Raw genomic sequence first — 26,774 nt, 5'->3', positions numbered from 1 at the left:
ACAAATAATTAATATGAGCTTAGTTGGGCAGTTGGTTGGTTGTCTTCTAAGAGAGGTCTGTACGAAAATCTCGATTGCTGTCTTCGTAGCTTCGTCACATTATCTTGGCTACATGAGTATTGTCATCATGAAGACTTAATCGTTGCTGTTTGTAGTTGGGTTTGCTGAACTAACGTGCACGATTTACAACGTAATTGCGGTGTTCCGTAGAAAGTTCTCTTGCTACTTTGCTGTTGGAAATATCTAATGAAATTTGACGGTGGAGTTATTGTAGTAAAAATTTGTTTCAGTGTAGTGTCATTTCTAACTTGTTTACCGTAACGCATACGCTGAGTAACTTAAGAATTGAAATTACCCGACATTCAACTTCCAGTTCACTTCCATCACAGCAATATTTCATTTTTTGTTGCAAACCCCTAAGATGTGTTCTAATGTCTTGTGAGTTGCACTGAGCGATAGTGTGCACTTCTTTGAATGCTTCTTGGAAAGTGTTGATATGTCGCTTTTGTGTATGGGATTTTAAGCTGGTGCTTAACTAGTTAGCTGCGGCCTTGGCTGGCTCGAATGCATCGCTACATTGCCGTGCTCGGTACGTTCTCGTGCTGTGCGTTCCGTGTTAGCGTAGCTCGGCTGCCGTGATGTGTTTACTCGAAGAAATTCATGCGCATTAGTTGTAGCTTGGCGCCTAATTGCTGTCTGCTGCCGCTCGTGTCGTGCTCATCTCAGAATAGAATGGAAAACCTGTGAATCTAGCGAAGTGAAATGAGCGACATAAACGACGCCAATACAGCTGAAGCCGCCATCACTGCCTAAGCAATGAGCTGCTTTTGAATTTTTCCTTGTTATTTACTTTATACCAGTACTAAATGACACTACAATTGTTTCTTTGTGTAGGGAGAGAAGTTTTTGGTTTGTCGTGACCATTTGGAAGTTTAACTCGTTGATCATTCATGTTTTTAATATTTCACGTTGTGTTTTATAGTGCTCATGCTTGGCTGAGTTATATTTTTTCACTCAATGTGTAATATTTTGCTTAAAATCTAATAGTGGGAATCATGACAGTTAGAAGCTTGTTTGAGGCTCTCAGTTATTTCGTGAACTCGATGGTGTTCTCACGCTGTGTTACTCTTGTATCTATAATCCATGTATATTACTTCATATATTAAAGCTTTACCCAGTGCGACTTGACCTGAATGTAGGCGTCCTCTAAACATTTCTTGCCCTCATTACAGTCGATTTTTTACACTACGATGATGAAACCTCTGATGACGCTCAGTTACTGTGAGGCTTAAAATATGCACACAGTTACTGTGGTGTTTATTATAGTATCGGGAAAACGATGATTGAGTCATTATTTGTAGCCAGAGATCAGAGTTAGTTGGTGACTTAACTATTGGGCTTTGTGAACAGAATGAACGGTTAGTCCGTAATTAAGCGTCGCGGGTTCAGGTGTCGGACGCTGAAGGCCCGCACGGCACTTGATTGCTCACAATATTTACGAGTATCTCTTGGTCGTCAGGGTGGCGGGGCGTCTGGAGCGAACGGCACCCACGTTCGGGCTCTGATGCAGCACATCCAGATGGCCGTGCAAGCGGGCTACCTCAACCCTCAGATTCTAAACCAGTCACTCGCACCCACCACGCTCGTCCTCCTCAACTCCATGCTCACGCAGATCAACGCGCTGCAGAAGCTCAACCAGCAGATGAACTCTCTTCCGCCACAAGCACCGCATGCCAACAATCCCACTATTCTGCAGCTCAATGTTCATATTGCTAAAACCAAGCAACAGATCACAAACATTCAGGTAAGAGCGTCGTCTGGTAGCTCTAGCTCTTCATCCAGTATTTGTATTTGTACTTTTTTGTGAGATGAAAATGTGATCATATCATTAGTTGTCCTACATCTTATTTCAATGATCAATAGTGAAGATTTAGACTTCGCTGAAAGCTTGTAAGTGAATTCAAACTGTTTTCAATTGCAAATTTGTTTTTTTTTCTCATCAATCATGCTTATCTTTGCGCCCAACTTGATCGCTCTCAGCGATTGCAATTACTCGAGTTAAGGGTGGTCCACACGCTCAGTTTTACACAACGATTTCTTTGCGCAGTCTTGAGTCGGAATGAAATTGTTGCAATTTTTAGAGCGTCCACATGGTGCCGACATACCTGTATTTTGCACAGTTTTGTGCGATCTCGCCATGGAGGAGGTAGTACTTTGGTCAATTTTGGTATTGTGCCTTTGTGTGCAACGTTTTGAATTGCGCAGGCAAATCGTGTAAAACTGAGCTTGTGGACCGGCCTTTCGAGAGGGCCTGTAAACAAAATTCGTTTGTCAATGTTCTGCCTAAGTCATTTCTGCTTGTAATAGTTATTTTTCTTGGCGCTACTTCTTGAGATTCAAGATCATTGACCAGATTTGAAGAAGATGCTAGGATGCCTTGGTACCAATGGACGGCCTGTAATTTAGACGGGGCTTGATGACGCGTGTGTCGAGCTGCTCGGCGCTCGCACTTGAATTAACGGCGAAGACAACTTGTAGGCTGCTTTATAGTCATCATGTGCATTCACATTCCTCACTAACATAACGTGTAATTTGCCAACAGAACCAGATCGTGTCTCAGCAGGCTCAGTACGTTCGCCAGCAGCAGCAACAGCAACAACAACAGCAACCTCAACAAGCTATGGGTCCCCCCAAGCCTTCGGTGGGACCACCTAACGACTTCTACAAGTCAGCCATGCTGCCTGACCAGCTCTCTGCTCCATTCGGCCAAATGAACCTCGTCGACCAGCTCAATCTCGGCGTAAGAATTCAGCAGCAGACGATGCCTCAGAACAGCCGCCTGAACAAGGAATGGAAGTTGCCGCCCTCTGAGGCTGACGACGTCCTCACCCCCGACTTTATGCGCGCGCCAGGCGCCCCGGGCAAGCAACCGCCTTCGCAGGCCCCCAACTTCTCACTTGGCTTCCCTGGCAGGTAACTAGAAGTCTCCTCTCTCACTGATATCGACTGAAGAAACCCAGAGTTGCGGTCCTCTGACCTGACAATCATCACAGTTGATACCCTTTTCGTCACAGTTGATACGCTGTCCATCACAGTTGATACGCTGTCCATCACAGTTGATACGCTGTCCATCACAGTTGATACGCTTTTCATCACAGTTCATACGCTGTTCATCACAGTTGAAGGCTGTTCATCACAGTTGATACTATGCATCGGGCAAACTTATTTGTATTTTCAACTATTCTATGTCAACTATATTATACAGAAGACAAGTGTACTTCTTTGAAGTTTTAATGCTGTAAATTGAAAAGCTGAACTTACATTGCAAACTGTCTAGCATTTGCTGAAAGAATTTAATAATTTATTGAATACTATCGAAAATTATAATCATCAGCCAAAACTGTTGATATACTTCATTTGTCAGGCATTATCATTTTAGTCGTGAGTCCTATTTGCTTCATTTGGCAGTGTGCTGTGCTAGCCAGCGTCATTTGGATAGCGTCAGTGGTGGGTGTGCTGTCTTGACGTGAGCTGTCAATGTGAGCCGTGGCCACTTAACGTATCTAGGGTCTCCATAGAGAGAGTGCTGCATTCCTGTCTAGGATAGGTCTTATTTTTGTTTAAAATCAAGATGCGCTCCTCATTGCTTCAAATTGTTCATTTTCGTACGCCGTGATCTCAATTGATCTTCTTTATAATAAATTGTGAGTGGTAATGGAATGCATATTATAATTGTTATAAATCCATTCACAATTTACGCTTTTGATGCAAAAACGGATTACACACCTGATGTGAACTTTGACATTAGCACGTGGTCGCAAACACCGAGCGGCCGCGACAGCAGCGGCTGGCCGCAGATCAGCAGCAGCGCCGGTGACGGCGACAAAGGGCCGTCCATCCTGGACTCGTGGGCGCCGGTCGGCTCACAGACCAACGTTGCTGAACTCGATATCAAGCCCTTCGAGCCTGGCAAACGCTGGATGGTAATTTGGGCAACGAATTTTTCTCCATAGCATTACGTTTGCGGTGATGGATGGACGAGAAGAAAAGTTGCAATCTCCGGATTTGAGAATTTTGGTGTCAAGTTTGATCTTGATCGAACCTTAATCAACTAAGGACGCTCCAAAACGTCCAACACCTGCAATAACATTCATTTTAAAATATACGGCAAATATCACAGTCTTATCGGTTGATTAATTTTCATTATATCATGATTTTGTGACAGCGCTTTGAATAATCCAATCCGTGGAAGGCCCTGCCGCAAGTTTGTGTAAAACCATTCAGATGAACCATCAGTTGCTTCAAACTTCCAAGCACTGATGTCAATGTCGCTCCCTTCAACAACACTCTAGCTGTCTGCTCATCAATTATTTATTGCACCTCATAGATTCACTCACCTAACTGTTGTCTTATTCTGCACATCACACTACTTGAGCGAAGAAACTTACAATTATTGCTTATACTTTTGTTAATCATGCACAAGAATACCATGTTAAAAGAGCGAGTTTTATAACAAACTATCAATATATCAAAACCTTTTGGAATTCTCAGCCTGTTTTCAAGGTGATTAAATAATAGATTTGGAGGTTTCTGCAGAATAAGATAACACTAGTTTGTCCATGTCGCGAGAAAAGTGCAATATCCGGTTTTGATCTTCAGTATTGATGCAAGTTGTATCTTTCAGACGAAAGTAATCGAGGACGACCCGACCATCACTCCGGGCTCGGTGACCCCATCACCCCTGCTGACCATGACCAAAGCTTCCAGTAGCATACCGTCTGAGCTTCCGTCTCTGCCACTCACCTCTTCCACGTGGTCGAACAACCCGCAGCAGCTTGGAGGTGGTGTCGATGCTGTCAAGAATGGCAAGTCAAACGTGTGGAGCGACGCCTCCTCCTCTTGCCTTGCCAACGACATTTGGAACTCAATCGGCACCACCAAGCATGGTGGAGGAGGTCCTCCTGGACTGTCCTCTTCCTCTTCCATGTCGTGGGGAGGCCTGGGGCGCCCAGCCTGGCTAGGGGACCAAAGAACTTCGCAAGCCAACAGTTCAAGTGCCTTACAGCAGCAGTCGCAGAGCACCTGGCCTCTGCAGCCGCCGCCCTCTACTTGGCTCATTCTCAGGAACCTCACTCCGCAGGTGCCCCTAACTTCCTTGCTCTTGCTTACTAACAGCTTCTGATGGTTAGTGAACAATGTTTGGTGCCTTACTGTCACTTTATAATGCCTCGAGTATAATTCCCTGTCGTTTAGACTTCTGTCAAGCTGTGGAGATTCTCTGTGTTGTGCTATAGGTCGAAATTAATGAGTTATCACTGTAGACTAAATAATATGTTGTCATTTCATTTTACTTGTAGGGAACGAATTGCAAAATAACTATGAGATATCATTTCAAAAAGGAAAGGTTTAAAGCTATGTCACTAAACAAAATCATTGAATGTACTTGACTACTTGTGTTAATGGAAACTAATTTACTCGAATCTCGATAGTTCGTTTGTTTCCACTGAAATTGTTATATGCAACAAGGATGAACGAGGTTTCCTTGTTTATTGCGCGAGTGTCGTGATGGCAACTTGAGATCTTTTCAATGGAAGTCTCCTAAAAAGCACTTTCCAGTGTAGGTATGTTGCATCACTCAAGACACAGCAAGCTCATACTGAATCCTGTTTTTGTTACTTGAGATATTTTCAATGGAAGGCTACTAAGAAGCCCTTGTCAGTGTGGGCATGTTGCATCACTCAAGACACAGCAAGCTCATACTTAATCCTGTTGTTGGTACAGATTGACGGTTCCACTCTGAAGACTCTGTGCATGCAGCACGGACCCCTCGTCAACTTCCACTTGGCTCTGAACCAAGGCTTTGCTCTCGTCAATTACGGCACCTGCGAAGAGGCCTGCAAGGTAAACTTGTCCTCTTTTAATTTTGTCTTTCACTGGAAGCGAGTTCAGTTTGATGAGTAATCAATGGCGTTCTTAGTCTATTGACGGTAATTCTATTTCACAAGCATTGAGATTCATATAGAATTGCCGATAGTTGATTTATCTACAGAAAAGAGTTGAGCTTTCACTTTAAAAGTTTTTAAAGGTTTAGTGAAGTAGTCATTCTGTTCAATTGGCGATTCAGACAATTCGTTTTTTTTTTTTTGTCCAATTTATTTCTTTTCTTCATTTAAAATTCATGCTGTTGATTTTTAATCGCAAACTTCAATCTTCTTGTGTCACGAACCACCTCTGCCACCTTGCCTTCATAAACGCTTGTGGCACCTGATATATTTTTCAAATCAGCGTAGGAGGCAATCGCTCTTTCATCGTTCACTGTACCAAAATTATAACCTACTTGTCTTGAACGTCGGTGGCATGAATAGGGGGTTTATTCATCAGAGTGTAAGGAATAGTTCGTCACAAATTTGAGTGAGATTCCAATGAAGCGTGAAACATTTGAATCGCACGCATCTTGAACTAGTGTATGTATATGAACGAAAAAATGTTCACAAACGTCCTATTTTAAAGGCTCAAGACAACCTGAACAACTGCGTGCTGATCAACACGACGATCCTGGCTGAGTTTGCGAGCGACCACGACGTGAAGCAAGTGCTGGGAGGGCAGCCCGCCAATAGTGGGGGTAGTGCAGGGGGCCAGTCCACTCCGGGGGCCACACCCCTCAGCTGGGGCAACATGACTTCTGATCACCGTGGTTCTACCCCAACCTCATCAGGAGGCAAAGTGGACACTTGGAGCACAGGTGCCGGTAACCTGTGGGGCAGCGCTGGTGGTAACACAGGCGCTGGATCTCTGTGGGGAGTCTCGTCTCTCACCGACTCCGCCAATGATCCTCAACAGCGAGCCACTCCTTCTTCACTCAAAACCTTCTTGCCTGATGGGCTGCTCACGTCTGAACCTGGCTCTTAAGTGGGCATTATGAGCCAAGATTTAAACGCTCGCGTCGCGGTGCGCTTCTTTTTTTTTTTCTTACTCCGCTGTGCAGCCGGCGCCTCCAATCATTACGAAACACAGAACAGTTTTCAGGTTATCTTAGGGCTCTGCTTGAGCGGATTCCTATCAGCGGCTTCGGCTCGCCCCAAGCAATTTTCTTAACTCTCGGCTTGTGTTGAGAGACTTTAATTATCCAGAATCAGATTGGATTTGCCAAAAGCTGTGATGATAACATATACCCTTATTATAAACTACCAACAGAATTTTCACTGAGTGAGCTTACCAAAGTTGTTAGTACATTTGAACTAATCCATATCTTTGATAATGATTTGTACGAGGTTCGGTGTTAAGGAGCGTTATGATTTGAGAGGCAAGGGGGCATGACAATAATAATAGAGAAGTATGACGCACACTAGGGAAAGCATAAAGACTTGACGAGATGTTCCTTTGCTCCCTTGACTTGTTCCTTCTTCTCTCCATTCTTCCGCGTTTGTACTTTCGTCAGGATTAGGGCGAAGTGAACATTTATAAGCAAGTCAAACTATTCTGTGGTGAGACAACTTGCCTTACAGTACTTGCTTTATGCTCCCAACAAGAAGTAAAGAATGCAAACCACAAAACCTTAGGTTAACAGTGAAGCTACAGCTCAATTCGATGCTCTCCTTGTCTTGCGCGTTTCGCCCTTGTGGTTATCAGGTGTCAAGACCCGAGATTCGTTCCCTGAGCTCTAAATATTTGTGCTGTGAATTAAAAATACAAATGTTAAATATTACTCAAGTTGATTATCTGCTCTGATTGTTTATTTGTTTTGCATTAATGTTTTTCAGTTGATTAGCGTTTAGGAATGATGTGTTTAAGGAGTGTGCTTGTGTAGTGCTTAATTGCTCTCGCTCGCGCTGCACTAACATCCTTGTGGTCGACTTTAGGCTGCGCGCGCATGCAAGTGTTTTGGTCGGTGCGTGGGTGTTCTGTGATCGCTTGTGTTCACCCTGAACCCCATCCAAGGCAGCGTTACGAAGGCACTTCTTGCTGCGCGCAACTGAGGTCGACAGTGGTGAACCGGCAGCGCTGACCCCGACTGCGGGTGTGCGGTCAATTGCTGGCGCTAAATGGTAGAGCAGAAGCCCTCCTGAGGAGTGGTGACCCAGTGACAACGAGGCTCCAGCGCCGCGTGCTGCGAGCCACTCCGAGATTACTGCTGGTCTTAGCTCTTAGAAGCCAATAATGTCTTAAGTCTTTCTTGTCTCTTCTAGAATTCCTAAGGCGAGTAGTAATAGTAAATATGCTAGATCCAGTCCTTAATTGAACAGAATATACTTACCTGTAATTTGCGCGTGATTTTACTATATGTACCAAAAGAACTAAATAAGTTTTATCTAATGTTAAGGTATGAAAGTAATATAAGACTTTTTTAGTGATAAGCAATGGATAATAATGGTACTAGTTGCTAACCAGTAAATGGATTGATAGCACTTATAGTAGCGTGATAATGAGCATGGGGCACCTCTCTTTCGTCACCAGGTCACTGGGCAGTCAATTCGAAGCAACTTTTGCGTTGGTGAGTTCACTCGCGTGCTCGGCACTTGCTTTCTTTAGGACTAATATTCGCCGATAATCTGGCGCATCTTTCTCCGATGAGTTTCGTTCAGTGATGTTAGAGCTTCTTTTTAATCGCTTCACATTGACGCTGCAGCGGTGATGATTTTATACGAATGCAAGGCCAATTCCTCTGGTTCAAACGGGTTGTGTTAACATAGTCAAGATTCCTCTTTGACTGACGGTTTTTCTGGCTCCGGAGGTCACAGCATTTTTTTTTATCGAGCCGGCATTTTAATAGATCGATGTGTAGCTGCATGCGTCTCAACATGCATGGTAAGCGTCGCCTCAAGTCTGGCCTGGCGCTTGTTTGATGTGGTGTGAGCCTCAGAGGTGAGGGCCAGTCGAGCGGAACGGACCGCAGGCATGATTTGCTTGTTAATGAAGGTCAAGTTCCACGGCCAACTACTTTAGCCTTGGCTCAACAAAACTTGCCTGCGATTCCAACCTGTGACCTGCAGCCACAATTGAGCCATGCAACAACTCGTGAAGGCGGTGCAGAGAATCGCTCGAGTTGCTCCTTGTATTATTACCATTGTGTTGCTTACTCTGGACGCCTTCACTGTTGCCTCTTAAGGAAAGACACATTGAATGTTAGGTGTTTAGCTCACTTCTTGTTGGTGTATTGCACTCATCGTCTTCTTCTTCTTCAAATTCTCTTTCATATCCTCGTTATGCTACCGTGTCTAAGCCTCGTCCACCAACCACTCCGCTCTCTTTTGCCCTTTAAAGTATTCCAACTGTGACTTTTCCACCAGACTACGCTGATGGGTCCATGCTCATTGCAGTCTTGATTTAAGATATTATTTTACTTCTGGAATTATGCGCTTTGTTTGCGGTGTATAGGTAGTTATTCTGTAGGTGTTCAGATGGCTATTGCAATGCGGTCTGTTAAGTGTTGAAGAACCTTCATCCCTTGACGCAGAGGTGCTCGTGCAATGACGCTTGTGGTTGGTGGTGATCTGTCCATCGTAATTCTGCAGTATTCTTGTTGTATAGCATTGATCCTGTGAAGAGTATAAAGAAGTGCCACTCAGTAGTCTTACTCCCCACCATATAGTAACTGGCTGGCCGAACTTATCTCATCATAACATTCTTACGCTCACTCATTTCCTTTCTGCTATTCCTTATGATCTTGGCTCGAATTTTGTTCTCATTAGGCTTCGAATTTTGTGCGATTAATTATTTTTACAGTGTTGTGTAGGTGGAGGCGTGTGATGAGGTACTGCCTGTCGTTTGCTGTTATTATGCAATATCTTATTGTTATTCATATTATTCTTAACCCAAACCGAACGACCAGCCTCTCCTTGGCGAGCTTCAATAGCGTCCTTCATTTGCCAACACTGTGCCCATGTTCGTAGACTTAACGTTAAGCTTCAAAAGATTTTAGGTGTAAATTGGAGGGAATCGAAATGTTTCTTCCTGGTGATACTCATGAGCCATATCAATATTGTAGCGTGGTGTGGTGGTGCTAGTGTTTTCGTTTCAACGCATCAAACGTTTCACTGCTCATTGACTGAAAAGTTTCTACATTGACCTTCTTAAAACATCGAGCCTTCTTCCTTCCTGCCGTTTCGAAACGAAAGCGCATTTTGTGACCTGTATACATTACCACTGACAATCGTCATCACTAAAGAAGCGCTAAATAATTTACCAACTAGCAAAACACAAACATTTAGGAGACACGCGCAGCGCCCCCCACCCTTGTGGAGCCGAGTGGTATCGGCTTCATGGAGTACAGTAGCTTTTAGAGGAGAGCCAATCCTCGTAATCATTGGTCTGCCAAATAAAGTAGCATAAGATGCTCTTCTTCTATTGCTCGACGAGCGTGTGTGTTTGTTTTTTGGGTGGTGTCGGTCTACTATCATAGCTCTACTGTACATAGTGTGTGATCACGACGAATGCCTCTGGTGCTCATTGCTTGCCGAGATGCTGCGATTAGCTCTTCTTCTTTGGTAAAGCACTCATCCATCTCGGAGCCTTGCCCTGCTATGATATTATTAGGTCCGGACAACGGCGGTGTGTGTCATTCTTTGTGATTCCATTGTAGTTATTTATTGCATTAAAATATTAAAAATCTAAAAAAATATGGTTAGGTATTAACACTTCCAGAGTTTTTTTCGTGAGAGAAGTACTGTGTGATTTTTGACCAAGCATTAACTAGTGTTAAGGTACGGAAGTGTTATGTGTTAGAAAGGCGCTTATGGTCTTGATGACGTAGATATTTAGTCTAGCATGTAGTGGTTGGGTGTCGTTTTCTTATAATCTAGGCCTACTGTTGAGCGTTGTTAGTTTATAAGACGAGAAGCTTTTTCTGTTTCTCGTAAGATTTTGGGCAGTTGAATTACAGCACGAACGCATGCAACAAATACAGGGTTCTCTTGTTTGTCTCGAGCTCACATTTGTATTGATGGTAGTGAAGCCAGCCCCTGCTTGCCCATGACACGCACGCTTTAGTGCGCTCACAGAACAATAACGCTCAAAGCGACGTGTGCTTAGACATCGTGTTCGACTGAACTCTTACTACGTCGTTTGATCTGATCTGAATTTTTCAAGAGTCGTCAAAATAAGCGTAATGATATATAATGGCTCTCAATTCTTGCGGCCCCGGAACACGTTGATAATGCAGTTAGCCTCCGATTGTTAAATATACTTATGACTTTTTCCCAACCGAATTATTAAAATGTGAATAAAATTCGAAGTGGCCGAATTTTTATGCGATTCTGATTCCTTTTTAGGCCTATGATTGTCATTTTAATAGGTGATGACGGTAATTGGTCTCCACGTGACTTTGAGCTCTCCCTCCAGATCGATGCATCAGGGTGTCAATTTCAGTTTGAGTTGCAATGAGTTTTAATTGTCAGCGAACTTCGTAATTAGAGGAATGATCTACTGCGCTTTGTAGTCTTCTGCCTCGGTGAAGTGTAGTCTTGGACAGCTAAATTGCTTTGCATTTTAGATGATTCTTGCTGACGAACGTCACGCGATTTGACTTCGAATTTGCCTTAAACCCATACGGCAAAAATGTGAAATAAAGTAACATGAGAATCGCTGCTCAGAGCTGTGAGAGGAGCACGCCACGTAGCAGAGATGGTCAACCCGCTACAACAGTCCGCCAACACCTTATGGTTTTTAAAGCATTCACTGCAAATTACACTCGATAAGATTCTCGCCTTTTACCTTGCTATATTCGTGTAGAGTGATAGTAGCAGATGGAAGTCTGTAGTTTTTGTGTCTTCTGTACATAGTTTTGTGCTCCTGACTTGACCATCAGCGGGGGCGTTTGACTTGCTGCGCTCATGTTTTGGTGACGTGTCGCTTCAGGTGCTTCTTGTGAGGACCTTTGTTAACGTGACTTCCTTTCCTTATTACCTCCTATCATCCTTATTGCTATGTACGTTCATGCATCAAGAACAGAAAAACTTTATTTAATTTATTCTTTATTTGTGGGTAAGGTTATCGTAAGGTGATTTATCATAAGTGGTATTATAGTTGATATTCTTCTGGCGCTTGTTGCTTGATTCTGGCTGCTCGATGTTAAACGCGTCTGCCACTCGAAGTAAGTTTTTGTTGTGATGGCATGTGAATGCGTGCAAGATAATCAACTAGAGGAGTGGACTGCGTCACCGAGCACTTCTGGTGTAGCGGTGTAGGGCTCGTGTCTAACAGACCACGACTCGCTCATTATGTGCAATATGGCCGCCCCAGCCTTAGTCTGACGTTGCTGCTTCTCTCTCATTTGCGAGCGAGTACTCACTAAATCATCATTATCGTCATCGCATTCAATTATTCTCTCCTACGACACGCTCTTGGTTACCGTACTGAGAATTTGCGCGTTTCTTGTGTCGATTGCTTACGATGATCCTCCGCCTCATGTCTCGCTCTGCGTTACTTGGCTCGAGGACAAACGTCGGTAAGAGCATCCTGGCCACACTCATTATGGCTCCAAAAACGCTCTTCGCTGTAATTAATATTCCTCACCTCTTAGTGGGACATATGTGCGTTGTGTCAAATATTCCTCCCCTCTTAGTGGGACAGATGTGTGTTGTGTCGAGTGCCCGCGAGGCGGTGACGCTGTTCCGCGGTCACTAGAAGCGACCAGCAGAGCAGACCTTGCCATGGACGTGTGGCCTGGTAAGAAAGTTACGACCCACCAATGGATCTCTTGAGTTCGCTCGATCTAGTGAGGCATCTCGTCGTGTCGTTTGTTTTGTTTTTATAATGTCTTAGAGACTATTCGTGTCATAATTGATTTCGCTGATGAACAATAAACGCTGTGTGATTTTTATTAGTTGGCTGCTTGTTGCCTGAGTTGGTGATCAGCCGATGGCTGTTGAGTTTGCACAGCTCTTCGGGTCGATACGAAGCCTCGCAACCCTCGACGTTTGCCTCTACCCAATGTTTCGCAATTATTTATAATTTGATTGAAATCTCAATTGTGTGTTTCCATTTCAATGTGTAATGATTTTCAAACGTGCTCCTGATGCCTTGCTTTTGGTTGAAATTTCTGCGACACGCCTCATTCAGTTTAATATCAAATTCTCAAAGATCGTTCGTGCCATTGGCCCCAATTGCTTGTTATTTCTCAACGATTGTGTCTAAAATTTGACCAGTCAATGAAAATTGTCAATCAAAATAGGCAATATTGGTGTTAGGGCTGATAATGTGTGCCAGTTGTGCTTAGTACTGCCTGTTGCGCCTTTACTTCGAGTGCACGAGTTATTCTCGCCACGCTCCCTTGACGCTTATTTTGTTTCGTTCTGTTTGTTGATATTTTTAACCCAATGCATAACGATACAAATGTTCTCAGTCAGTAATCGTAGTTCCCTTTATTGTGATCACTTACGAAAACGAGTCAAGTATTATTATTGCTCCGTATATTTCCTCTTGACTATTAACTCTGCTCATTTCCTTTGTTGTCTTATCTGATATTGCTCATTGTTGCGGCACTGACAAAATCTTGGCTTTATTACACGTGTGCATTTCTGTCTCCTTGTGTTTCGTGTTTCGTGATCCAATGTCCATCGAACGTGCCTCTGCCATCATCTTGAGACTTGAATCCTCACGCTCTGAGTGCCTCGTCTGCTGTGTAATTTTTTATTAAATAAACTCTGTGAACTTCATGCAATATTGTGTCATTTCGTGGCGCTGTAGCTGAGGTATCTTCCACCTCCAACACACACAAGTGTTTGGTTTGCGTTACAGTGTGTCGGAGTGCCAGTCAGCATCTGCCTTCATTGATATATCAGCATTATATGCTCACCCTCATCGCAGCAAAATCATACTCTTCACAATGCAAATACGTTTTGTATGCTTGCGTAGTTTATGAAAAAGGATTCTCCCTTGAGTATATGAATGACATTCGTTCGTAACGTATCTTTGATACTGGCTCATACAAATAATTCAGGAACTTATTCTTCATGTGAAATTTGCTTCAATAAACAAGCAGAAGCGTGCGCTGGGCTGATGTGGTGCCTCGATGATGGCTTCATCCTATGTAGGCTCGTGTCTGTTTCTTGCTCCATTGTTTGTCTCGTGCGTAAGTGGTTGGTTTTAGTTTAAAATTTACTCAAATTTGCGTACTTTGGCTATTATAATTAAGTGCTAGTAGAGTTAATTGTTAAGCTTATATTTGCACGTTCTGTTCTTATCTTCTATCGATTCTGGTGGCGCTGCTAAGCTCTGCTCACACACACAAAAAACTCCTATTTTTAGCCTCTAATACTAAGTTAATATAGATTGCCTAATAAAAAATAGCTAAAAACAATAATAAAACAATAAAACGTGTGTGAGCGGCCAATGGCTTTGCTATTGTAGAATTGAAGCTTGGTTTTAAGGCGCGTGTCGTTGTCTCTGACTGATGACTTGGTTGTGACACTTGTTGCTAGTTTACCCTGTGTGACGCGTAATACATAGCGTTACTGATTCTGCTAATATTTGGCAGAACTGCCCGCAAATCCTTATATAGACTCTACTGGAGACGATTCATTCTGGCCAATTGCAGCTGTGGAGCCTTGATACTTCCGTCTTTGTGATTTTCTTCTTAAACTATTTGCGCATTTTCTCGCCTGCAGTACCGTGCATTTGCTTACGATAAAGAACGCGTGTAAACGCTGTGAACCTACGACCAGCGACATAAAAGCCGAGCTGCTACCGTGTTGCCGGCGGGGGCGCCCGTGTCCAAAGTAATTATTGAACGATGCATGACTTCAGGTGTTGCGTACTCGCCATATTATGATGATGCATATCTGCATGTGGATTGTTTTATTAGCTCCATCTCCACAGCCATTTGTCTCTCCAAAAATGTCTTTATAATAATAATAATAACAATAATATTAGTTTAAATTAGAGCGCATAGCATTTTAGTCTAAAAATGTACAAAAGGTGTGCTGTCAAGTGCACGGTATGGGTATGAGGCTGCTGCTCTCGTTCGTCCAGTGCAGCTAGTCAGTTAACAGCTCTTCCTAAACTTTTGATCACAATAATACGATCGAAGTTTGTTTTTTCTTCTTAAGATTTAGTCCTTTTTGTTCGGTTTTAAAAGCAACGCCCTCGTTCAACTTTGAGAATATTTTTAGAAAGATTTCTTCCTGATTAAAAACGTCTGGAATAACTTCTCCGCTACTTATTTTGGTGACGTCCACTCCTTTGTTGTACGAACTTCCAAAGCACGCAAGGCTTTCTTCTACCTAATCATCCCGAGTGTAGTTCCTGGTCATACTTTAACGAGGTTCAAACTTCTCGAACTTGTCTAGCTTTAAAAAATAGAGCCTGCAAATCTCTTAAAACGAGTCGGGCTCATTTAAAATAACATCTTCTTTCGAATTTAAATTTTACCCTAATCTTGAAAAGACAAATTGTTCCGCTTTAAATCGAAAGTGAGCTTCGTGATCATAAAAACTGGTCGTTGGAACAGAACGCTCGGACGTGACAATGACTTGACTAATCTACTGTAATGCGAGCATAACGTGTGGTGATGGCGTTGTGTGTTATTATTATTATTATGCACATATTATCCGTGTCTTGGCAACGTGTGATACTTCAGGGCAAGTGCAACGTACATGTGCCTTCTGGTGGTGCTGCTGCTGCGGCCTCTCTTATAGCAAAATATAATCTCATTTATGTTGCGTGCGGCTCTTTAGGCGGTGCTGAGGACACCGTTCCTGATTTGCTCAATGCAAGTTTCCTGGTTCTTTTTGCCTTACACTTGATTATAACGGTGTATCTTTTTACTGCTTCATTTCCACTTGAAGTCGTCACTCATTCCCCTAGTAAAGGCGTTCTCGTCTCTCTGCCTTGAAGCAAGAAGTGCAAAAACTAGCATTCATTATGTGGTCGGTTGGCGGCACGGCACAGTTAATCGCATTCCTTGTGAGCAATTACGATATCGGCTTCGCTTTATTTTGATTTGTGCGCTTGGTTGGTGTGTCGCTCGCAGTATCCAGCAGTATTACCGCATTTGCTCCTCCAGTCAATCTCGATCCTCCGTAGTCCTTTAAAAAATTGTTGCTCTCTTTTTTTCTGTGTAACGTAATTTCGTTCGTTCAGATTATCGTGTTGGTTCCTAATATATTCCTGAATCCTTGTTAACTTTTTTTTAGGATCTCGAGGAATTGACCGCTTATCAATCCCCTCGTATCCGTTCCTTTGTGCGTTTCGCATGACGCTAATGTATAATTTTATTTCAATATCATCTGTCACGTCGCTTGAATTTCCTCCACAACTGTTCGAGTTCTGTGATGCAAAAGATTTTTTCATCAGTACTCGATTGCCGCTGCTATGTTCCCCACTAAGTGCGGGCTTTTTCTGGGGGTGTTGTTGTTGCGGGTCTCCGCTTATATACTGAAGTGTCCATGCAAGCGTCGTAAACTCGCCTGCGATCTTGTGTCTTCTTAACCAAAATGCAAGGCCTGTCTTTAGTGCCAGACTCGCTTTGATGTTCCAGTCGTAATGCGCAGCTAATAAATGATCTTAAAATATTTTATTGAACGTGTCCACATTGAGATTTTTGAGATTGATTTCATTTTATTCATAGTTTGCAATTTGTTCTACGCAAGTATTTATGTATACAGAAGAGAAAAAGTGTAATTTTCCTCTTTAATTTGATCTTGAAATTCTCTATTTTAGGCTTAATTTTTTTGTTTTAATGTCATATTCCAGTTGTAGTATTTTAATTATTCGTTTGCGTATGATACTCAGTTTCCCCAGTTATACTTATCATTCTTTCCTGATTCACTATGTATTCTTGTATTTTGTCTGAGGCTTGACTGTCTCAGAATTGCTTATTTTAAGCTTGGGCAATAAGTATAGACGATGTGCACTAGTATTTTTGACTCGCACTTGAAATACACTCAATATTTGCGCGTATCCAAGATGCCTCTGCTAATATCCTGTCGACTCCGTGGTGTCGCTCAATCGTCGCCGAGGAGTCAACAATAATCTGATTTCAAATGCACAAATGCGGGAGCATTTGAGGTGGCGTAATTCATGTGTCAATATTGATTATTGTATAATTCGTCATATGCTGGGCCGTTATTTCAATGAACTATTTTCAACTTATGGCACCTCAAGCGTCGTTTTCACTTGAAAAAAGTGAAAACGACGTCGAGCGTCGTTTTCAAGAAGAAAAAATTTCTGTTATATTTGGAGCTTCCACCATCAGAAGAACCATTCAGTGGTGATGTGACTCATCTTCTAGTAAAGCTTCAATGTTTTCCGCTTTAGTGTTCTGGCTTTTAGGTATTTGTTTGGATTTGAGCTAAAGCATTCGACGTGTCGTATTCTTTCATTTTACGCTTATTTCTATTCTATTAATATAAAACTATTCAATTTTCTGTCTTTCCTGCGATTGTGTTCAAATTTTGCCCTTTGTTAGGGCATGATTCACATATTAGTTCCTTACTGACATGTGCGTATGCTGATGGAAGTAATTTGAAGGCGGGATCGAAGTGAGGGAAATTCCAACTAGGGGAGCACATTTGTACCCTACTTCAGTTCAGAAAATAATTTTATTGCTGTGAAAAAAGGGACATTCAGTATTCCTTATGCGTCACATTGAAGAGTGTCTTATTATTCGGATTTTATAAGTAAATCGCTGAAGCCTCGCCGAGTTCAAGACTAAATTCTAAGCTATGCTTTTTGAAGCCGGTGTGTAAGTTGTCGTGATTGCCATGACGTGTGACGCGACTGCGCGACTGCGTGCCTAGGGACTATCATTTGCCCTGCCGAGCGCAGCTCTGCTCATCCACGTGTATAGCCAAATGTCATTTCTTTAAATGAAAAAAATTGCTCATATTGTGTGATCATTGTTGAATATCATGAAGAATTCTATGTTTACTTCGTTCTGCCTTTGTTAAGCTATCGTTAACTAAAGGATATCTCAGTGTTGTCACAGTCGCTCCTTCCATTCGTTACGTAAGAGCCTTGGTGTCAATTTGTTAGGCCAGCTTTGAATTTACTTTAGTGACAACGCACCCGGTCCTCTACTATTAGTATAAAGTGCCTCCATCAGGTTACATGTGGTGCACAGCCAATTTTCCAAAGTTATTTATTTTGTATTATCCTTTTAAACGCTGGTGATTTGCTATTCAATGCCTAGTCGATTGTTTTCTTTGTTTTCTGTTGTTGTAGCGCCTAAGTGCTGAATACCATACTGCCAGTACAAATTAACATACAATAATGATATTCTTACGAGAGAATCATCCGTGAGTAAACTCATTTCCTTCCTGTACTCGAGTGATTTAGCCGAGTTTCGTTGAACATATTGCGTACATGGGTCGGGTTCACTTCAATCGATCAGATGAAGTTTTATGCGTCTCAATTGCAACGATGCTTTCCTTGCTAAATCCTCCACTTGTCAGAGACAACATTCTGAAGCTTGCTGAATTTAACTATTTCTCGGTGGACATTCCGCTCCTGAATTTACTCCTGATCGCTTCTTAGCATCGGTCACATATTGTCTTGAATGCTGCGGTAGGTGTGGGGCTGCGGCAGCGGATTCCATTTACGTTTGCTTTGTTGATAAATTCATTTAGCTGTCCAAAAACATGAACGCTTCATAGATTCCAATACTGTTGTGTTCATTTGAATAAATACTAATAATCCCCAGCTATTCCACGTAATACAAATAATTGTTCAGTGATCCGTGCCCGTAATGCTAAAATTAGGCTCTGTGTTCGAGCTAATCATGCGTGCCCACTGCATCTTGAGTGGTGCTTTGTGGTTGTCCTTAGATGTTCTGCGCGCCAATATCTCACTGAGGTCCATTTGAGGCATCAATTCAGTCCATTTAAATTAATGTAAAATTTTGACGAAGAAAACTCGCTGAGATGCTTCGGTCAATCGATTATCTGGTGTATACACTGAGTGGTCACCGTGAAGCTCTGGTGTAATTACTGTCGTTTCCGGACCATGGTTTCATGTGACCGTTTCACCTACTCGCTCTGACCCAGCCTCATTATTTCCTCTCCCCTAAGACTGTATGTATGAAAAACGTCGCATACAACGAAACTCCGAGTCATTCACTCGACTTACGCGATACGCTCTGTGTTGTATCATAGATCTCATCCTTGTCCAGTCATTAAGTGCTATCGTTTTGAGGGATTTCTCCAGCCAGCAGCGTGTTTGAACTAACTTTCGATACATTTTTCAATATTTCTCGCACTACTGAATTAGCATGAAGCGTTGATTTGCTACATTGTCTGCCGGTTAGGCGATACGGCACTGATGCCGAAGGTCCGTTCGTGTCGCTACCGCCTCTTTGAGGGCATGCGGCATCTAGTCAAGCTCATTGGCATTCTCTGGCTAATGATGGATGACCTAGGCTCCTTCATACTTCATATAATCGGCGCTTTCTTTACTTCCATAAACTTGCCATATTTGCTTTACTCTAGCACCCAGATTCTTTTTCTTCAAGGTTTTCAAGTAGCTTATTTGAAGCCACGATGGAAAATTTAGTGTTATTCAGTTGATGTAGAAGCAAATTATTGTTCTCTCGTGTTGACCGCTGCGCACTAGATTGATGCTCGTTCCTTGTAATGACATGTGCGTTAGCGATGCGTTTCAGTTTGTCTCAACCTGGAATCATAATCGAATCTTCTCAAAAAAGTGTCTAACCTACATAAATATTGAGATAAAACTTGTTATTGAGCGAACAATGTGTGACGTTAAGCTTTATCTCTTGCATGGGCGCGCACCAATGCGTGTCATCGCTAGGACATTTCCACACGGTGTTGTCTTAGTGTTATTGTTTTAAGCTCCAAACTTGCTATGTGTACGAGACTTGTGATAACCGCTTCCTTTCGGAACATCGATTGCCTGTATATCTTGCTGTTGGTTTTGAAATTTATTGTCATGTGTTGCATGGTTTATTTTTGAAGGTTTAGTTGATAGTTATTACTCCCTTGACTTGACCGCTGTTGGTGCTGCGAACCCTACTTACGTAATGTGTAGACTAAATTTGGTCTCTAACTTACACTCGTATATCCTTGTTTCGTATTATGACAGAAACTCCTGCAATATTTGATCTGAATTATCGTTCGAATCTTAACCCGTGTTTGCAGCAAATGCACCATGGTCCAAACACAACGTTTTTACTATATTTTAACATTTAAATAGGATTTTTCTTGCATAAGTGACTACATCATTTTCGGATCTACTTGTGAATTGGAAGTCCCAAAGAGCAGCGGTTCTGCTGCATGCGGTGCTAAGTTGCGAGTCAGCATCCGACTCGTAATGACGCACTGTGAAGACTTGTGTGCACAATCTCTTGTCTATGGACGCTGTTAAAATGAAGTGTCTTTACCCGTTAGTGATGATATAAGTTGTGGGCCTTGTACCTCAGTACTTATTCTTAACAATGAATTGCCTCACTTTTCGATACCTCATATTTTCTAGTGTTGACCTTGTGTCATGTTTACTGATGTACTGGCTTATTCTAAGGATGTTGTAGCGGGAGAGCTCACTTTGATGCTTCTCTCGTCCAGCCCGAAATGAGATGGTCAGCCCTAATTAATAATTGGTCAGCCCTTATTATTATAAGTATTTAGTCAAAAGTTATGATCAAGTATGTGTATTGTTTGAAAATCTACCGCCACTTTGATTTTAATTATGTACATCCAAGTTCTCCGTTTAGATAAATTTTTTTCTTAGGAATCAGTCTTCCTTTAATTGCATTCTTAATATATATCAGTCATTAGTAATAAAATTTAATAAATTAAAATAACTGCAATTGTATTCTGATTTTAAACTAGGGTTTTTATTGGAGAGTTTCTCCATAGGCTTAGCCTAAGTTTTGCAGCGAAGGCATTTCCATCATCTTGTTCAAATCACAAAGAGCTGTGAGCTTAAGCAGTTTCGATTCTCTTGATAGCCTTATGTAAGAACAGTCGAGTTGACGTGGTATAGCATGCATGCACGTTCTAGAATCGGTGCGGCCATTCAGGGTACAACAAAGTATTTTAGAATCAATGAAAACTGTGATGAAGATTACGATGGTTATGTTGATGAGCTATCAGGATATTCGTTCGGTGCCAACTGTCGCTGTACAACTCGAGCTCTCACTACAACTTCTTTCCGCGTACCAAGTGACTCTTTCCAACTACTTCTTCTAATCACTACAAATTCTTCCACTAAGTGAATACGTTGGTATTTGCATCCTGTACTTCTTCCTCGTGCTGCTTTCTTCATGCGCGTGCACCGCACTTGCGAGTCTTCCCCTCCTGAACATTTCTCTTCTCCATTAACCCTCATACAAATTGAACAAACAAAGGCCGTGTAAGCTGTCGAGCTGCATGCATTTCTTATCAATATTATGGATCAAACCACGTAAAATGTAAAGCATCAAAAGACGTGTACACGTGCACGTCTCTACGTTGTATGTATTGTTTGTGTGAGTATTCTGAGCAATAAGAATGACGTGGTATGCTACTGAGGCGATAATTTTATGTGTCGGAGCTTTGCCATGATCTGATCCTGAGTAAACCGATTACCGCCGTTGCTTTCTTTTCGTCCTGTAGTCCACACTTCTTTGTAAGTGATTCATTTTATATCTTATTTATTATTATTGATTATTGATAATGCCGTTATATTCCTGAACAGATAACTGTCTCGGTATTTATTGTTAATGGTATTTTCATGACTCTAAAATTATTGTGCCCACCTATTGTGCATGCGTTATTCATTATACGTTCTCCTTCTTAAGAAATATTGTAAAGACTTAAGTATCTTAGTGAGAAATTGCTCTTAGTCTTAAATTCGGGATGGTTATGGTAAGGTATAGTGCGCATTTGATGCCCCATACAAATGTATGTTCTCTGCACCTATTTTCGGTATAGATTGTTCTTGCGAACACTAAACTGAACTTGATAATTGTTTGCTCTTGCTCATCGCCAAAACCTAACTGGCATTTAATTTTAACTTACCTTATGTTACTAATAAAAAGTATTGATTTGGAATAATTGTGTTGTTCAAGTGCTTATGGTACGATGCTTGAGCGGGCATTGCGGCCAGTGAGGCAGCGAAGCAACCGCCTGTGGTGCTGATTATTGTCATGTGGTCCCGCAGCATAAGTCTAGCCCCTTGAATGATATTTCCTCTAAGTGAAGCAGAACTTGATGGTTGCTGCTAGTGTAGCAGGTGCCTTGTTTACTAGCTGGCACACGTGTTGATGCAGGTGCTACGGCTGCTGCAGTGTCTAGCTAACGAGCTGTACTGCTACTGTGCTCCGTTAATTAGTTACTGTACATCTTTTGCTCTGCATGCGACAAGATGCAACTCGTAGCTTGCTGTGACTTATGACCGCGACCGCTGAGTATGAGCGCCAGTGTCTTACGACTTGAACGTTAAAGTGTGTCGGGAAGCAGCCATGTCTACGATGCATCTGTGACAAGAAGTTCATTTTGTTCGGTCTCGACCAAGTACCCCTTCCGTTACTCTGAGATCGACAAAAGAGGCGCTATCCACCCTTTACTATGCACTACAATAGAGTTAATACATCAGTTGTAAGTTTAAAGGTTAGGTTATTTTGGAGTCTCTTTTGAATTATATATGATAGATATATATATTGCTATAAATATTTATATAATTATAAATACATCTATATATTTGAGAGGTGAAACTTGTACCATTATGCTACTGTGTATCGCACACTCGCTGGTGACCTTAAGTCCTGCCATCATGAACCGTATTAGCCTTAGTAATTCTGCTGAGGGTATCCCTCTCTATATTTCTGTACTTCTCTCTTCTGTACTTGAAGCAATCAGAGACATAATTGGCCCTTCTTGGTTAAAAGAATTGATATTATGTCACGTATGATCATATGCAAACTACTTATCAAATAAAGCTATCTTTAGTGATCATCACTTATGACAGCGATTAGCGGTACATGGGACGAGAGAAACGTTTCTTGCAGCTGATCGCTCTTGTTCCCTGTTATAGACAGTTGTTGCCTGGCGTCTAGTAAAAAAAGTAGAAGCAAGCATATAGAACTTCATTTCGCGTGATAGTAATCACGACAGCATTATTCAGAGGCAGTTTTCTGTTAAATTACGTGCTGTTGAATCAATGGTAACTTTTTCGAGGGAATTCTTTTCCTACGTTCAATGGCAATTACAAATTCGTAATAGATATCCTCTACTGATCAAGTGGTGCAATTTTCCTCCCTCACATAGGCATCTTAAAAGCTGTCTTGAGTCCTGAAATTTGACTGGTAGCTTCATGCATAATTTAAAGGGCTTCTCACTTTCTCTGGCATCACAACCAATATGTCTTTGGACATTTCGTAAGGCTCCTAATCTTTTTCTTGTATATTTTAAGGTATTTTTTAGAAAGGTAGAAAAGCCCGAACTTTCTCGTGAGCGAAGATCGCGTTGACAAAGTTGCAACTCGTCCCTCGTCACAAGACTGTTCGTTCTCACGTAGCCAAGGATCCAATAGTCGCTCTATGATATCTCTATCGGGTCAAGTTCGTGCCGTCGTCATTTTGACGTACGAGAGCTGCCAGGCTTTCAATAGTTGAGACTGAGGCTACATTTATTATCATGAGCCACGATGTCTGAGCGCACTAGAAGATCTTTGGTCGCGCAGTCTATAATATCTGTGAATCTTGGTGTTGAGTTTGTCTGACGTGCCATTCTCGTTCTTCTTGATGACCTGCTCATGATCAGTATACCGACTGTACCAAATGAATCGACGCTTCTATTGTCTTAACTGGCTAGCATTTCTGCCGCAACCGACTTACCGCCAGGATATGGTGGTAATTACTGGTATTATTGTCGTGCTTACGGGTCATCAAGGAGAGCTTCATTGGTCACTGAATAATTTTCTTAGTATTACTTTGGTACTGTCAAGAAGAGAGAGCATTGGTGAGCTCGTTGCGGTTGAGGAGTGTGAGATGCTCTAGCGCGAGTCTTGTCTGTATAAAGAGTGAGTGCGCCTCCCGCCTTGCATAGGTAATAGGGCAACGCTTGGATGTGAACCGCCAGTCTCAGGGCTGCTGTGGCTGTGGGGGGATGTGTGGTGCCATCGCTGCAGCAGCCTCCTGCATATCTCCACTGATTCATGGGAGACTTTCCGCTGGTCTTCAACGCTTTTAATGATTATTAATATTATCATCATTTACACTGGCTATACTTGTATTGAATGTTCCAATATGCATAAAAATAAATTTGGTCTCAGTGTTTCCACTTATGAGCGTTTCATTTCAACCTTTTGTGTATCAATGTTAAACAAGTTGGTTATGAAAGCGAACTATTTTCTCTTGTTCCAAACAGAGACCCTGATGAGTAGATCAACATCCCAAGTTTCAGCACTACTAGCCTCCGATTTGTTTGCAATTTGTCATCAGTTTAATTTTTTCATTGCGCTAAAATCTCGCTCACACAAAATCTAAACAGTTGGCCGAACGGTTAGTCAATTTGAGTAGTACTTAAGTGACCCTCAGATATCATCCTGTACAACCACGACTTGCAAGTTGACCTTATTCGCCAAGACGGTGCATTTAGCTCCAAATGCTTTTGCGGTTTGTTTCTCTTGATACGGCGTTGAAAAAATTTTTTCACCTTGTGTCTTGAATTATTTCGTGATATGAATTAAATGCTTTGACCGACCGCGGGCTATCGCTTTTTCAGTCACTCTCTGGGAGTAGAAACCATTTGACAGCGACAGGCGAGCAACGTATGACCGTGCCGTCTCTGCTGGTAAATTCCCATGGACCCAAATAACCTTCGGGTTGCCGACGAATTCAGAAAGGAAGATTGCGAACTGAGGCTCTCGGTGAAGGACGCCGACTGTTCAAAGGAATTTGAACAGTTCAGTGAAACACGGCAGTTGGAAGATACACCAACTACTTATAAATATCATCCCTCACGACGCCTTCACTAATATGGACAAACATCCACCATAAAGACGAAACGCTCCACATTCAAACCACCATCATAATGACCCCTCAGCCATCACTGAAGGTACAGGGTCCTGCAAAAAAACTGATTTCAATAGGCTTTTGCAAAAATCATACGACACATACAGAACAATTAATTTTACTTGTGAATAGCTTATTTGATGCCATTTTACATCACTTAGTGCACTTTACTTGGTTTTGAAAATTATGTTCGATAAATGATGTCCCCCATTGTTAAGACATTCACGAAGTCTTCCCCTGAAGTTGCCCATACCGTCATACGTAATTCTTCGTGTAACTTCCCTTGGAATGGCTTGACGTGGCTGCCACTTCCTGCCTTTTTAGTGCTGACCCTGTTTGTCTAAAGTTGGACACCCACAGTCTAATCGTTTTCGCATCAGGAACACTCTCATGTCGGCCACTATGGGCAACTTGCCAATCCTGGTACTCTGAACTGTAACCACTGGGGCACCCTGCCCACCCTGGACCCTGTTGAATTGAATATTATGAGCCAAACCCGAAATGTAGATTTCGAATTCCAAAATTCATCTTGTAACCTCTCGCTGGCCCAGACGTCTGTGATCTGCATTATTATTCTTGTATTGCTCGCAAATGACTATATGTATTCATGGAAAAGTTCGGAGTCGGTGATGTTGATGAGGATCAGTTCAAGCACCGAGCCTTGAGTCACGCCGCTACTCACTCTCGCTTCTCCGATTTCGTGTCTCTAATTGCCACAGCAAGTACGCTGTCCGCGAGGAAGTTGTGGATCCATGCTAACATACGTATAAGTGATATAACAGGCTTCCTTCTACCCCCAGGTGCTTGAGACGCTTGAGCTTTCTGAATAGCAACCACCGGTCCGACACTTTAGCGAACTCGCGTGCGAACTCGTTTTCCGGTTAAATTTTGCGATTTCGTTTTTTCAATTGCGTTTTCCGGCTATAATTTATGATAGGGCTACTTCCCAATTAAATTTAAAAAACTTAAATAAAATGGAATTTTTACACCGAAACCCACAAATATACTATTAAATGGAATGTGCTGCACGCCTGCGACTTGGCCATGCTGGGGTGAGGGCTCACTTAACATAACATGTGTGATCTCGGCGCTGAAGTGTAGGCGTGATGTCGCCTGTTGCCGATTATTTTCCTTTTCGTGCCTTGTTCACAGAAGATCTAAAATCGTGTCATTTGACCGGATCTTTTGATGACTGACGATAGTTTGAAGTAGCTACTAGACTTCCACCGGTTTGATATGGTGCTAGGCATTTCAAATTTGAACATATTTTTCCATAGCTTTATCTGGTCTGTTCTTGAACGCGTTCATACTTGGAGCGCCAACGATGTCCTCGGGGCGGCTGTTCCACATGTCGGTGATTCGAAACGAGAAGAAATTTTGTCGCGTGGAGAAGGTTCATTAGACACTTGGTTCATTTCAATTTGTCTAATTCCAGTACGACAGTACGTGTCCTATATGCAATACTGAGGGCACTATTAATCATTTCATCTTGAAGTGTTCACTCTTCACTGTACATACACAAACCAGAGGAGGGAGTTTTGCTCCAACTTGGGAAATCTTTCACTTCCTTGGAACCTTGTATCAGCTCTTGGTGGGGGAGATATCCCTCAGAAAATACGCACAGTAGTAATTCGTCGGCTAGGTCCGCTAGGACAATAGGTACCTGCTGAGCTGCAGCATGGTATACACCAGTGGTTCCCAAACTTTTTCAGGCTGGCGCCCCCTTTGGCTCCCTAGTGAATTTTTAGCGCCCCCCACAGACATACGACTCTTTCTTGAAATTTAGTACACTGCAATTTTGAAAGATAAAGGTTAAACACAAATGTAT

At 42.3% G+C, this 26,774-nt stretch overlaps 1 protein-coding gene across 1 annotated transcript in view; it reads left to right on the top strand.

The window, feature by feature from the left end:
- LOC108671518 (protein Gawky) overlaps positions 1-24,214 on the top strand; it is a 31,877-nt gene extending 7,663 nt beyond the window's left edge. Inside the window, exons 7-12 of the mRNA XM_047880306.1 lie at positions 1,520-1,804; positions 2,603-2,973; positions 3,809-3,983; positions 4,685-5,140; positions 5,782-5,901; positions 6,511-24,214. Of these exons, the coding sequence (XP_047736262.1) occupies positions 1,520-1,804; positions 2,603-2,973; positions 3,809-3,983; positions 4,685-5,140; positions 5,782-5,901; positions 6,511-6,909 (1,806 nt within the window). The 3' untranslated portion in view covers positions 6,910-24,214. The remainder of the gene's footprint in view (positions 1-1,519; positions 1,805-2,602; positions 2,974-3,808; positions 3,984-4,684; positions 5,141-5,781; positions 5,902-6,510) is intronic.
- The last annotated feature ends 2,560 nt before the right edge of the window (positions 24,215-26,774 follow it).

This window comes from Hyalella azteca, unplaced genomic scaffold (genome assembly GCF_000764305.2).
Source record: "Hyalella azteca isolate HAZT.00-mixed unplaced genomic scaffold, Hazt_2.0.2 contig5153, whole genome shotgun sequence".
NCBI classification, from domain to species: Eukaryota; Metazoa; Arthropoda; class Malacostraca; order Amphipoda; family Hyalellidae; genus Hyalella; species Hyalella azteca.
The sequence above is the reverse complement of the archived record's forward strand: the minus strand, read 5'-3'. Positions and strand labels throughout refer to the sequence as shown.